Raw genomic sequence first — 14916 nt, forward strand, 5'->3', positions numbered from 1 at the left:
AAGACGAAAATCAATAATTTTTGGGTCTGCCACTTGAAGGGGCAGGGTCTGATTATGCTCTAGAAAAGCTAAAAAATTCATCTGCATGAAGCAATTTTTCAGGCAAAAGTTTAGCAATTTAAATTTTAATCTGCACTTGCCCTAGCTCGAGTGAAATGTTCTATAGAGGCAAATTTTTGTGTGTAGTGATTACAGTTGTGAGTTTTAACTGTTACAGAATTTCAAACATACAATTGTCAAAAGATGCATAAAATAAATACCAATGTCTACTATAGTTATCAGAAGTAAATCATGCCCACAATAAATATTATGTAAAACATTGAAATATATCTAATAATATATATATATATACATATGTGTGTGTATGTTGACAGAGGGACTGTTGAAGAAAAAAATTATACTCTTTTAATGCTGAATAATAAACAAAATAACGATACAGTTATGAAAGAGTCTAACGAAATATGTTGTATTAACTGCGCAGAAGTTACATAAGCAAATTACATTATCAAAGGCAAGAAAAAAGTGCTACTAATCAGTAGCTATGCGAGACGATAAAGGGACTTGGTAATGATTTAAACTATTATTAAGATATAGTGAGAAATTCATTTAGATGTCAATATATTAACTCAAGTTCTAAACTAGTTCAATGAGATTTGAATAAGTCTCACCTGCCAGTTATCAAACATTTTGTTTATTATAAATGACTTTTATTTTTGTTGTAGGAATTTGGAATTCATAATGGAAAGAATGAGATAAAAAATATTTTGAATACACTGACCTTCATAGCCTTGATTTTCGTGAACTTCTTGCCTTAAAGGATCCATAATATCTTCATTTCCCTCCAAAACACACATTAAACATTGATGGATACATATGTATTGTTGCTGAAAGCATATTTTTCCCATTAACAGAATATTTTAACAGCTATAACCACTAAATATTAAATTAAATTATTCTTTGCTGTAACCTATATCTCCTGTATTTCTTTTTTTTAATGCAAGAAGATACAGATACTGCAGAATATTAACTTAAATTTTATTGAAAATATAAAATATGTGATATTATCAAAATAATATAATGTTGAAATAACATTTTTGATAACACAAAATCCAAGAAAAGCTGTAAATATTAACAGTAATGTCCCGATATCCATGGGGCAGTATGTTCCAAGATTTATCATGAATGCATGACACTGTGAATGCTGTATAAAACAAGGATATTCATTTAACATGCAGAATTATTTAAAATTAGGCAAAAGTAATTTGGCATATACATTGAATAAAACTTGATTGATTTTGAGGGTAATCAGACACAGGTTTCTCTTAAAATTCAGAAGGAATTTTTCTTCTTTTCTTTCCTCCCTCCTTGAGGAGATGGACCTGTGTCTTATTGCCTTTGAAATGATATTTTTATTCAAAATCTAAGCTTAAGCAAAACCAAAAAAGTTTGTTTTTTTCCCTGAATTAAAATTTTACATTAGTATGTTTTTTTTCCATTTGATACATAATTTTATTTAATATATGAATTATGCTAAGATGTTATCGACATTATTTAATGTTTTAGTTTATTTAAACTATTCTATGACTGCACTGCAGTGTATAATGTACTGTTAAATACAATAATGTAAAATATATCACATATTATAGTACATTCTGTTGTGCATTTATGAGTCAGTGATTCTCGCATTTTAACTTAATTCACAAAATATGAGTGAGAAATTAAAATGCATTTCATATATATAGTATAACATACTATTTCAAAGGATAGTACAGGTTTCCAAAGGATTTCAAGCATTTGTAGCACTGCAACTGTAATGTCATGGTGATATTTTTGTAGTAAATAACTTAAACAGTAGGAAAGTTGGAAGAACATATTACTAATAAGAACAGAATAAATGCTAGAGTGGGAACAAATTTAAAATAAGAAGTATGAGTGCTGTAAAGTCATTAGGACTTTTGAAGTAAGAGACACGAAAAATGAACAATGCCCTCGCTGGGACTTGAACCTGGACTTCTCAAATATGCGCCAAGTGTGCCATCATTACACGACGAAGTCATGCAGAAAGGAGGGAGAAAATACCTTATAAGTTAACTACTCTTTGTGGTAGAAAGAAACCAACAGACACTCATCTCAGGATGAAAGCAAAGTGCTGGGATGCCTGTGTATTGATTTTATAAGTTTATAACTGAACCATTGCAAGGGAGAAATTTACTGGCTATGGGATCTACACATTCAGTGCAATGAAAGAAATAATGCATAAGTAGCTGGGTTTTGCATTCAGTTAGTGCAAATACTTTTCTTGAGGAATCTATACTATAATATGCAGGGTATGCAATAACATGTATTGAATGTGAAGGGGGACTATATGAAAAAATAATGATGTGTTTTCAGTTCTGTTAGGCATACGATTTTAGTAAATATAGATATAAAGATTATTTTTATATGCTTATATAAGGATAAAGTATCTGTAATAAATTTACAAGTAGTGGTACACAAATGACACAGTCTGATCCCATCATATATTATAAATGGCAGTGGAAAATAACCCATCAGATATGATAAGTAGTTTGGATAATGTGCATCATGATAGGCAGACTGCCTGAAGGAAAACAAAGAGAACATTTTCAAATGAGGGGAAAAGTACTCTTAGTCTTAAATCTTCTAATACAGATAATGTAATGGAAGCTCATGAAGCACAGGAATTATCAATTATTATTTATTATATATTCTTATTTATATTAGGTGATTTTAAAGGAACATCTTTGACATAAATGTTGCTATGAATATTAATGTTCAGATCAAAATGTATTACAATTTTACTGCAAAATTTATTTCAGATTGAATAAATGACAACCAACAAACAAGGAAAGCAACTGTTCCATAGGTAGCAATTTTTTTTTTTTTTTTCCATTTAGAACCTTACTACAGATTTTGAGTAGTGTCTCATTTTAGCATAGCTGAATGTTTAGTTTGCGTCTTCCATACACTATTGGCAAGGCAGCATGAGATTGGAAGTTAGGCCTGAATTATATTAATTTGGTTATTTATTACAACTATGTCTACTGGCCGCATATGCATTCAGGCATATCAGAGAGTCAAATACATGTACTCCCACATACAGTGGTGGCCAAAATTGTGGACACTTTTGGAAATTTGTATGTTTTTGAATTTTGTATGCTTATAGAAAATGTTACGTTTCACAAAATGCAAACTTGCATGTATCATTTTAAAGAGAATTTATTACTGAATTCAATACAAAACACAAAATTCAATTATTTGCAATACAAAAAAAGTTAAACGATAATAGTTATCGATATACATTAGATAGTGATGATTGCAGTGAGTTATCAGTACTTAGTATGGTACCCTTTATTTTTGATTACAGCTTCACATTGACGTTTCATTGAACTGACAAGAGTTTTAAGCTCTTCTTTCATTATTACATGATGCCAGGAAACAATTATAGCCTCAATTAGTTCCCTTTTATTTGATGGGCGCCTCATTCGGACAAGAGTTTTCAAACGGTGCCACAAATTTTCAATAGGATTGAGGTCAGGACTGTTTCCTGGCCATGACAACAATTTAATGCTCTTTGTACAAAACCACTCTTTCGATATTTTGGCCGTGTGGCAAGGAGGAGAATCCTGCTGAAAAATAAACGAAGCATTGTCGGGAAAGAGAACTCTGATGGAAGGTAGAAGTTTTGGTTCTAGAATAGTGCCAATGTATTTTCTGGCATTCAGTGTCCCATCGATGACATGAAGGCGACGAATACCATCTGCTGACATGCATGACCAAATCATAACACTAACTGGGTTCTTCACAGTTGCTTGAATGCAGTCAAGATGTAGCTCTTCTCCTATTCTACGTCTTACATATTTTCGCCCATCACTACAAATAATGATATCTTAGTTTCATCACTCCATATAACTTGTGACCACAGATCATCTGTCCAATTAATGTGTTCCTTTTCCCACTGTAGTCTTTTTTTCGTTGCTGAAAATTAAGATAAGGCCTTTTTTCATGGAATTCTACCTCTCAGTCCAACATCTGTTAATCTTCTCCTGATTGTTCTTGAACTGACAGAAACACCAGCATCAGTCAGATCACTTCTGATGGCCGCTGATGACATTTTTCTATCTTGGAGACATAGTCGTTTAATTTTTCTGTCATCAATAGATGTGGTGCACCTTTTTCGGCCTTTTCCATCTTTGTTTTTTATTGAATTTGTCTCCTGATATCGTAAATAAAACTTTCGGACTCCAGATGTAGTCACTGAACCACCCACCTGTCTTGCAATTTCAGCATAGGAAAGACCACTTTCTCATAACACAATAATATTGCATCTCTTTCTAGGCGTCCAATTTACTCTTTTATTTGATACCATTGCTTCTTGACTAAATATTAAAAATTTTTACAAAAATTCCTACTTGTAATTGCAGTGTATAAGAAACAAGTCCTCCTTCTACAGAACAAAGCAAAATAATGAATTGTTTCAAGTGTAAACATGATGTTAGCTTCTACTGGTAGTTACTAACATTTGATTGGTTCTCAGAACAAGAACAGTGATTGGCCAGGAAAGGTAGTCATTACAAACCACTTCATAACTGTGTTTTTTATTTATATTAAAGTACATATAACTTTTTTTGTATTGCAAATAATTGAATTTTGTGTTTTGTATTGAATTCAGTAATAAATTCTCTTTAAAACGATATATACAAGTTTGCATTTTGCGAAATGTAACATTTTCTATAAGCATACAAAGTTCAAAAACATAAAAATTTCCAAAAGTGTCCACAATTTTGCCCACCACTGTATACCACTTAAGGCTTATCTAAAATTCAAACAGCATTAAATGGAATCCTTTGTGCTATGAATATCATTTATAAAATCTATATTTTGAATATGGAAAAAAAAATTTGTTAAATTTTTTGTTGTTAATGCACTCAATACTTTGCAGTGCATTTGGCTGAAGTCTGTAATCATCATTAAGGGAAATGTCAACATAAAAGTTTACTATGCTGTTTGATATTCAATTACTAGCATTTTAAAAAATGTTTTAAGACATTGCGAGTCATTTCTAAAGTTGCTATGAATTGATAGTTTATAGTCATTAGTTGATAGTTGATTGGCATTGGGATATGAATTATTCAGTAGGTGTAAAATTAGAAATGAACTTTTGTATATGATGACACTTTGGTTTGAGATGTACGCGATGCAAAACGGAGATACAGAGCCAACAAATTATTGATAGTATAGATTTAAGCTAATTAATTATAGTGTTACTTCAACAAGGAGATGTTTTACTTAGTGTCAAACAGATATTAAGAATCAGGGAATGTAATAATTAAAAAATTACAATAATGTAAAAAATCTAACTGAAAAAAACAAATTCCCAGGGCTGTCCAAAATATATTGGTTTGTAAGTCTTCAGATAACATCTGGAACACATTTTCTTCAAAACTTGTAAATTCTTAAAACAATGAACATATTTTACTGTTGAAGAATATTATTCAGGCATGTAATAACAGGAAATTTATAATTTTTTAAGACGGTAGACAAGAAGCTAATGCATGTGTGGAAATGATTTGATTTTGAGAACGGGCATATTTACGGAAACAATTTTGATCAGCAGAGACAAAGGATAAAAGTAAATGTATGCACAGGGAAACTGTACCTATAAGTTTGATTGAACGTTTTGCAAATGAACACATCACAGTCTGGCAGAAAACAAATACATAAATAAAATGAAAAATATATAATAAATAAAAATATCATAGTTTGGCCACTGTTAACCAACTACATTGGAATTCTTTTGAAATATGGAATTCCATTCAATTTACAACCTATCATTATGTATATCAACTGCAGAATGAGTTAATAATAATAATAATAATGTGGATATAAAATAATGACAATAAAAGTAAAGTTCAAAAAATTAAAAAGAACTGGTATCTTAATAAAATCAAAAATTACATATTTGAACAAACGAATATTTCTCACCTCATTCTGTACCATCCATACTCTTTCCTTCCTCATTTCATATACAATCGCAAATATATCAACATAGTCATGCTTTTGAATTTTCTGCAGAATATGATCCAAAGCAATAAATGTACCAGACCTTCCAACACCAGCACTAAATGAAATAAAATTTTTATAAAAAAATTTATTTTGTGGCATCATTAAAATTAACCCTTATTTACTAATTCAGAAGTCAAACAACAAAAATCAGCATTATATTTTCAAATTTTTACAGGACTAGTTTCGATGGTTTTACCGAACCACCATCCTCAGCTCCAAAAGTGCAAATGAACGAGATAGGATATAATGATTCGATAAGATAAGAAAGCCTGGACAGAAAATAAGCTAGTTGTGCCATCTGTTGATGAAACCAGAAATAAAACATAATTTCTTTAAAGGCCGAAGGCAAAGATGGGTTGGAATTATTAGGATCGTTAACTAGAACAGAAAGATTTTTTTGAATGTGAAATGCCTCTAGAAAATCCAGTTCTCCAATGGAAGATGTTTTTGAATAAGTTTGGTAGCAGAAAAATTGAAAGTGTGATTTTCGGACCAACAATGTTGGGCAACAGAAGACTTCTGTGTTTCCTTTTTTCTAACATATGCCTCATGTTCCTTGACGTAAAATTTTAAGGCTCTCTTAGTTTAGCCAATGTAAATTAAACCACACTGGCAAGGAATCCTATAAATACCCCAGGAATTCATATCCGGAATGGGGTCCTTGAGCAGACTGCCATTGACACCACATCATAGACGCCAACGTCCGCAATGGTGCTGAGCTCAAGTGATGTGGACGACGGAATGGCACTGGTTCATGTTCTTAGATAAGTCACGCTTCTGGTTTCTCCAATGATAGTCGCCGCGTACGAGTGTAGCGTTGACGTGGAGACAGATCCAATGCTCAACCGCGCTACAATGCGGCATCATGGTTTGGGGCGCAACTGCGTACGATTCCAGGTTACCTCTAGTTCGTACTCAGGACATTGTGGTGGCCAAATGATATGCGGATGATGTGCTGCGGCTGGTGACACTCCCTTACCTTCAGGGAGTGCCCAGTGCCCTTTATCAGCAGGATATAATGTCTGACCACAAACTGCTCGCATCAGCCAACGTGTTCTGAAAGGTGTACAGATGCTTCCCTGGCCACAATTTTCTCCTCATCTCTCACCAACTGAACACATTTGGATGTGACTGGATGCCATTTGCAGACCCTGCCATTGCTATGTCAGAAGACAAACTGTGGCAAATTGTTGACAGGGAATGAAGAGCCATTCCTCAGGACACCATCCATAATCTCATTGGCTCTGCACCTAAATGTGCTTCATGTATCGCCGTCCAAGGTGGTCCTACAACCTTATTCAGTCGACACTGTTCTCGCTCAATATTAAGCATATCATTTTGAAATAAAGACCACTTATTGTTCATTGCTTTCTCTCTCTGTTTGCCAAGTTTCATCACTTTCTGGCCACTCCTCCTTGGTGTTGCATTTTCAGTGTCGGGTAGTGTATATTGAGATTAAATAAAATAATAATAAAAAATATATTTTCTTAATGTTTTATTTTCAAATTTAAAAAATGAAGTTTTTAAAAATTATGAAATCCATGTTTTTCATTTGGTTCTTTAATTCTGCACTCATATTTAAAAAAGTTTATACACATTCTATGAAATAAAGTACAAAAGGTTTGAATCCAGTACCACAAAAATTGACCAAGGTATTTAATTTAAAAATTTTCAATTTTTATAGATTTCACAGCACCAGAAAATCCAACTTATCGCTCTCCTTAAAGAATTAGAAAATAAATTAGGATAATTCGACAACACCTAAATTTTCAGAAAGCTATGATCGGAAAATTAAATACCTTAGTGCACTTTTGTCATATGGGAATCGAACACCTTTTATTTTTTAGAATGCATATAAACTTTTAGTAAACATAACCATAGGGATGGCAGGAATGCATAATGAGACAGATATTTTTTAAATTTAAGAATGGCAAGCTATGAATATTTGCGTAATTTAAAGAACTTTTGTAACTGGAAATACAACTGTGACCAATGGTATGGAAAAGAAAGGCCAGATAAAGACTTTTGTGGAACTGGTGTATAATGCATAATTGAACTGGCAAATTGATACATTATGATAAACTATTCTAATAGTACTCTAGTAATCAATCGTAAAAAAAATCTACTAGTACTTTTATGTCTATTTCAGTATAGCGGAGCCATTATTCTTGATAATTACTTTTATTCAAACAATACATGGCAATCTGTGATAATCAATATGCATTAAAGCAGAGTTTGATGTAATTATATTTATGTTAGTGCTAAAATCTGCTACTTGCACCAAGTTAAATTTTAAGTGAAGTTTAATAGTAATACTTCGACATTTGGAATTGCATGCAACGATTATTAGATTGCAACTATGTCAAAAATTCTGAATTGCAGTTGTGTTAATTACAGTTAAATATTATATTACACTACAGTTGTTACCTTATTTGGCATAAAATTTTGCTATACAGTTTATATACATAACCTAGACTATAAGATCAACTTCTAGATAATAAACAGAAATTTGCATAATATTTAATAAATAAGAGTAATTAAGTACAGCTAAAACTCATAAATATATGCAAGTAAATATGTCACTCAGGAAGGTTATAGTAATAATCATGTATTATTTCTTAAATGTAAGTCGTATGATTTTAAATGATATTGAGTTAGATACAAATAGAATTAGCTCTATTTAGACGAAAACTTACATTACTTAAAGATTAAAATAAAGTTCATGGAAGAATTTGTATTCTATGTATATGTTACGACCAAAGCCCGAAGTTCGGCCAGTTCCCGAATTGGCCAGCCATTTCGCACATTGGCCGGGGCGTGTGGCCAATGCCCGATGTACTGGAAATGAATAGCATATATGCCGGCGACTTCTCAAAGTGCCCGGAACTCCCTGGCCAATGTTTGATGTGCTATATTTTCAGTGTATCTGGCATCCATGTATCGAATCATGAATCTGGCAATGCGTGATTGTTTACAGGCCCGCCAACTGAATAGTTTCGATTGCGGGTTAGTGTGCTTTCCCCGGATAGGTAAGCCCTTTCAATATTCGTTTGTTTTTTTTGTTATACTATGGATCAAACTCAGTTTCAAGAATTTGTACATGCTTTCCAAGCACAGCAACTGCAATTTTTTGAATAATTTCTCCTAACTCAAACTTCTAATGGTACTGAGTGGTGTTCACTGCCATTAGAAGGTGCCTCAGGGCCATTAGTGGTGCTCAGTGCCAAAGTACTGTTCAACCGTCTATAAATCCAGTTTTACTTCAATCATTTGAAAATTTTGATTCTAAAAAAAAGTCATTTAAATATAAGAGATTTGAAAATTTTCTTGATATAAAAGCAATTAAAAGCAAACAAAGAATCTTGTGCTCAGATGCTTCTTAATGCTTTAAGAACATCATATTTAAAAAATTACCGAAATTTTAAATTTATTAATTGAACTTAACTAATATTTTAACACATCAAATGATTTTTTTAAAAATAAAATTGGAGTGCTGATCTTACTTTGTTTATTCACAAAATATGCAAAAAAAAATATTTTCTGCTATAATAGATGTGTTATGTCGCGTAATTTTTTTTAATTAACAAGTAAAATTTAATTGTTCAGGAAAATTTTCTGTGAAAAAGAATAGATATCTAAATTCAAAATGTGTATTTTCTAAAGTAATTAATAACTAATTAAATATTTTGTGCTGAAAAAATAATTTCTCTATCTTTAAATATATGCCTCAAATATTCATGGGAAGGACCATTGTTCCCATTTGGGAACATCCTACAGTCAAAAGTCGTTAATCCGGACACCCATAATCCAGAATGATCTATAATCCGGACCTCAAAGCTACAAACATTCTGCGCATGCGTCAACGTATAACGCGTTCACGCATGCACATTACGTTTACGCATACACACAATACGTTTACGCATGCGCGTTTAATGTATAGCGAACGGTATAAGCTAAGCTAAAATTATCTAATTATCTATTTCAGTTAATGTTGCAGATGGCGTTGTTCCTTAATCTTGGAATTGGATCCGGCTTATTATTATTTGCAGACTGTTAGAGCTTGAACTTTCGATTATGTCAAATAGAATTTCCGATTCTGGAGCTGCCAAAAGATCTATCTACAAAGCGAAAGCACGTTTCGATGTCCATCAAACAAAAAGTGGAATTGCTGCAAAAAAATGGATAAAGACATATCCTTTGTTTTTCTAACCATTCCGAAATCTGTTTATCAATTTCACGCTGCTCTGTGTGTGTGTGTGTGGGGGGGGGGACATAGTGGCGCGCTATGAACTGGAAGTTGATCTGTTAGCACTATCCTTATCTTCAGGGCAGATGTTTTTATTTCATTCCGCTTATAATTCCTTACTAAATGTACTATTTCATCTCAATGTACTCCGTCTTTGATATGATTTAAATCAAATTCCTCGTCATTATAAATATCACGAATACACATCGAATAGTTTTCTTTTTGCTTCTAATTTTGACTATGCTTTATGCATGCGTGCGTTGAAAGAAATGTTTAACAAATAAATATTAAGCCTTTTTTTTTTTTTTTTTTGTAAATTTCGATACTTTTGAGATCATATTATCTCATTAGATAGATTATATCATCTTTATTTCATAAATTACGGTTTCATATTTTTAATTTTATAATTTCTGCATTCTATCTTACCAGATTTAAATTGATTATCTATAATCCGGAATCGCCGAAGTCCCGACGAGTCCAGATTAAAGACTTTTGACTGTATAAATCTATTAATTTTTTTTTTCTTAACCCTCTGGCTGCTCATCCCGCGATTTCCACGGGCAACTCAAGTGTAGCAAAATCTGCTCATCCCGCGATTTCCGCGGGTATGTGTTTTTCTTCCTTTATTGAGGAGCGAATCCCGTTTTTTTTCCCGTTTAACCATTGAAATAAATTATATACAGTATTTGACGTATAGTTTAATTTTTGGCCAACATATATCGTTAGTTGTCCACTAAATTGCGGGATTTGAAGGTACGTGGTATAACAGCTCAAACTTCACTTTTTGCCGCATTTTTCTTACAGAAATGGCTGCTAGAAAACGTTCAGCGATTATCTTGATTATTTAATAAAATTGTTGAATATTAATTCGATTTATTGATTAGATTTATAATTAAATTGATTATTAATTAGATTTATTGAATCTGGCGCGAAGACTGTGAAGTTGGACTTACCTTGAACCCTGTTTTGAACTCTATCGTACTAAACTGCATTTCTAAGGTATTTTTTCCTCAGTGCTTCATATTTTCTTAAAGTTTATACATTTTACTTTTTTATATTATGTAATAAATAGAAATTAACTGTAATTCGATTGAAATTTATTAAAAAAAAATTTTTTTTTTTTGCTAATAGCATCTGAAATTGGTTTTTCTGGCAACTTAGTTTCTCATGATAAAAATCTACATAAAAGTGTTTTCTAGAAAGAAAAAGTGCATTTTTCAACTTTCCAATATATATAGATTTAAAATATGAAAAAAAATACACATTTTTTTAAGCGATTTCGGTCTACAAATTGAGCAGTCAGAGGGTTAATACTGTTTAATGAGCTACTTTCATGCAATATATAAAGAAATCCTTTGTTTACACCTGAAAAAAGTTTTGGTAGTTAAAGTGTTGATTGAATAGGTGCTTCTTATTTATGTTAGATTCTTTAGTTTCACCTAAAACTTATACATGTACATTAACTGCTAAACCATGAAAGGGATCGCCGCATGATTTGAGAGTATCGCATTGTTTTTCTATAGGTTTTCTTCCCCATGGCTTCTCCTGACAAAACTAGTATAAGTATGCTGGGCGAAGATGATGCACATGCAAATGCGGAACCAACTTTGGATACGAGAACCATATTCTTAAGTAAATTGTATATATTGCTGCAGGAAAAAGCAGATAATAGCTGGATTCTCAGCAAAGACAAGTACCATACTTTCACAGAGAACGTTAAAAAGGCTAGCAAAGCGGAAAAAAAAAGTGTTGATTATCGTCAACTAAGAAAATATGATGTTATTGAGGTTGACGGAAAAGAAAAACTTTTTCTGCCAGTAACAGAAGACAATAGCGTTGTTTTCTACTATGTGCATACAGAAGAGTTATTCGACTTGCTACATGATACTCAATTGAAAATTAGACATGGAGGTCGCACATGGATGGAGAAGGAGCTGCAAACTAAGTACAAAAATGTCACCAAGGAAATCATTACATTGTATCTCCGCTTATGCAAACTGTGTCAGACCAAATTATCTAATCCTAAGATAGGTCTAGTTTCTAAACCTTTGTTATTTAAAGAATTTATCTCAAGACACCAGTAGATCTTATTGACATGCAAAGTAACTCAAACGGCAAATTCAAGTTTATACTCAATTACCAGGATCATTTAACAAAGTTCATATTGCGAGCTCTGAAAAGCAAAACAGCAAAAGAAGTTGCTTACCAGCTACTGGATGTCTTTCACCACCGTAGGTGCTCTAAGCGTGCTTCAATCAGATAATGGAAGAGAATTTGCGAATCAAGTTATTAATGAACTCAAGAACATGTGGCCTGAATTGAAACTAGTTCATTGAAAACCGAGGCATAAGCCAAGGTTCAGTAGAACGTGCCAACCAAGATGTTCAGAATATGATGATGACATGGATGCAGACAAATAAATCTACACATTGGATCACCTCAAATCTGCTCATAGAGGTTATTGATAACTTAGTTACAGACGAAGATCTCAAGAACATCAAACAAGAAATGGATGATGCTGTAAATACAGCGACTTTCTGCGCAAACGAACCAGCTGCAGTGGTGACAGAGACATCAGAAAGACCAGAACAGTTGTCTGACGATAAAAATGTGAACAAATTCTGTGTAGTATGTCAACAAGAGTGTAGTTCAGCCCATTCTTGGGGATCCTGCGGAAAGGTTGTGCACACAATTTGTGGAATAAGTATAAAAGCAGATGAAGGAGGAAAAATTACCCGTAGACTGTGTGATAAACAAGAAATCACGAATAAGAGGTCAGCTGCCCATGCTAGCTTACAAATTCAAGGTGTCAAGATGCTAAAAAATTCAGATGCAAAATTTCCATCAGCAAAAGTTGGAGATAATGTAAGCATCCACATACCAGATGTTGACAGAGGTCGTGGTGATCCACGAAGCGTCCTGGCAGTTGTCATGAACATCGAGGGCACTTTCTACAAGCTAGGAACAGAACATGGTGTTCTCAAACAACTGTACTCCAGAAGTAAGTTTCCCATTTTGTAAGAGAAACTACTTACATTGTCATCCATGGGCACAGAGGAAAAATCATTACGAACTGTTGCCTCTTCACAATTGCTGACCGGCAACCAAGGCTACACTCAATGCATTGCACTACCAAGTGTTCAACAAATCGCTGCAGATGTAAAAATAACAAACTGCTGTGCAATTCGAAATGTCATAAAAGTTCATCTTGTTGTAACAAGTGATGATACTGATAATTTTCTGTAATAAACTAATTCAGTAGATAATGTGATTATCTTTTTGTTTGTTTGTTTGTTTTCTCCAAGGAAGAGGAAATTTTCATAAGGGACAAGGAGGTTTCTGGTACTGTGAGATTCTTACTCACTAAAACTTCTCCCTTCAGACTACAGTCCACTTAGGGCCACCATACCTTCTTGGCCTTTGTTCCAAAGGACGATCCTAGGCTCCTAAGAGGGGCGGATTTGTCGGAAAACTCCTTTGTGGCAGCTATAATGTGATTATCATTACGGTATACAAACACCCAATGTTTGCTCATGACCTTTTTCTTCTGACTTTGGCCGATCGCCCCATGCTATTTCGCGAACTGGCTGGCCAAACCCCAAAATCAAGAAAAGATCGGACATTGGCCAGTCATTGTGAGGCAATATTGGCTATTTCGCGATTTGGCCGGCCAATTCGGGAACTGGCCGACTTTGCGCTTTGGCCGTAACATATATAAAGCACTGGAATTATTTAAAACAGTAAATTAATGCATTTGTCAGCGTAAATTAACCTATTATTTTCTATATAATTTTTTCTAATTGACTATCTGTTTCTACCTTATTTCTTTATTGATGCAAGAAATGAGTGAAAATAGTACTTTTAAGTACAGCATTAGTTTTGGTAAGATATTTCAATTAGACTGTACTACTGAAGTGAGAATAATTCATGGCCTAAATGAACTCAAAACAAATTACTATATAATAAAGAAAAATAAAAATTGTCATACACATTATAAAAGGCAATATGTAATCAGCAGCATTTTGAAATGAAATGCCGAAAGTTCAGGTTTGTTCATAACCACCACCTCTGATCTTTTTTGTCCCGATACTTCACTGAGAATTGCTCAAAGTACGATAAACTTGCTCGAGCAGCTAAAAGTGTGCTCTCCGGTTACAACAGAAATTAACTGCTTTTTACTAACTGTTCTCTACTTGCTGTTCACAGCACTACCAAACAGCAAACTCCAGATATTCAAGACTCTGCTTGGCCTAGTACTCCAGTTGCATGCTGAAGCAATCAAGAACGGAAACTTGTCACCAGCAAAAACACGCTTAGTCCTATGACGATGGTCTAACTGCAAATAAATTTGCTATTTTGTAACTCAACCAAGAAACCAACAACTCAAATCAAGACTGCTCCATGGAGATTTCACTGTTAGAAACAAAATATAAAAAATTTTTATAGAAAAATGAAAATGTAACCAAATTGGGTTTCACAATAAATGACATCCAACAGCTTACCCGGAGCAGAATCAGACGCTACCCTCTTTTTCCTATCACCTCGCCTAAAAACGACAAGACTCACCTACAGTGTGATAAAGATGT

At 33.3% G+C, this 14916-nt stretch overlaps 1 protein-coding gene across 1 annotated transcript in view; it reads right to left on the reverse strand.

Moving 5' to 3' along the window:
• LOC118183176 (tyrosine-protein phosphatase 10D-like) overlaps positions 1 to 14916 on the reverse strand; it is a 131983-nt gene that overhangs the window by 1856 nt on the left and 115211 nt on the right. Inside the window, exons 25-26 of the mRNA XM_035352621.2 lie at positions 6004 to 6139; positions 779 to 884 (exon numbers count right to left, since the gene is read on the reverse strand). Of these exons, the coding sequence (XP_035208512.1) occupies positions 779 to 884; positions 6004 to 6139 (242 nt within the window). The remainder of the gene's footprint in view (positions 1 to 778; positions 885 to 6003; positions 6140 to 14916) is intronic.

The sequence above is a fragment of the Stegodyphus dumicola genome, chromosome X2 (genome assembly GCF_044657685.1).
Source record: "Stegodyphus dumicola isolate Sdum_Otavi_A_Nest chromosome X2, ASM4465768v1".
NCBI classification, from domain to species: domain Eukaryota; kingdom Metazoa; phylum Arthropoda; class Arachnida; order Araneae; family Eresidae; genus Stegodyphus; species Stegodyphus dumicola.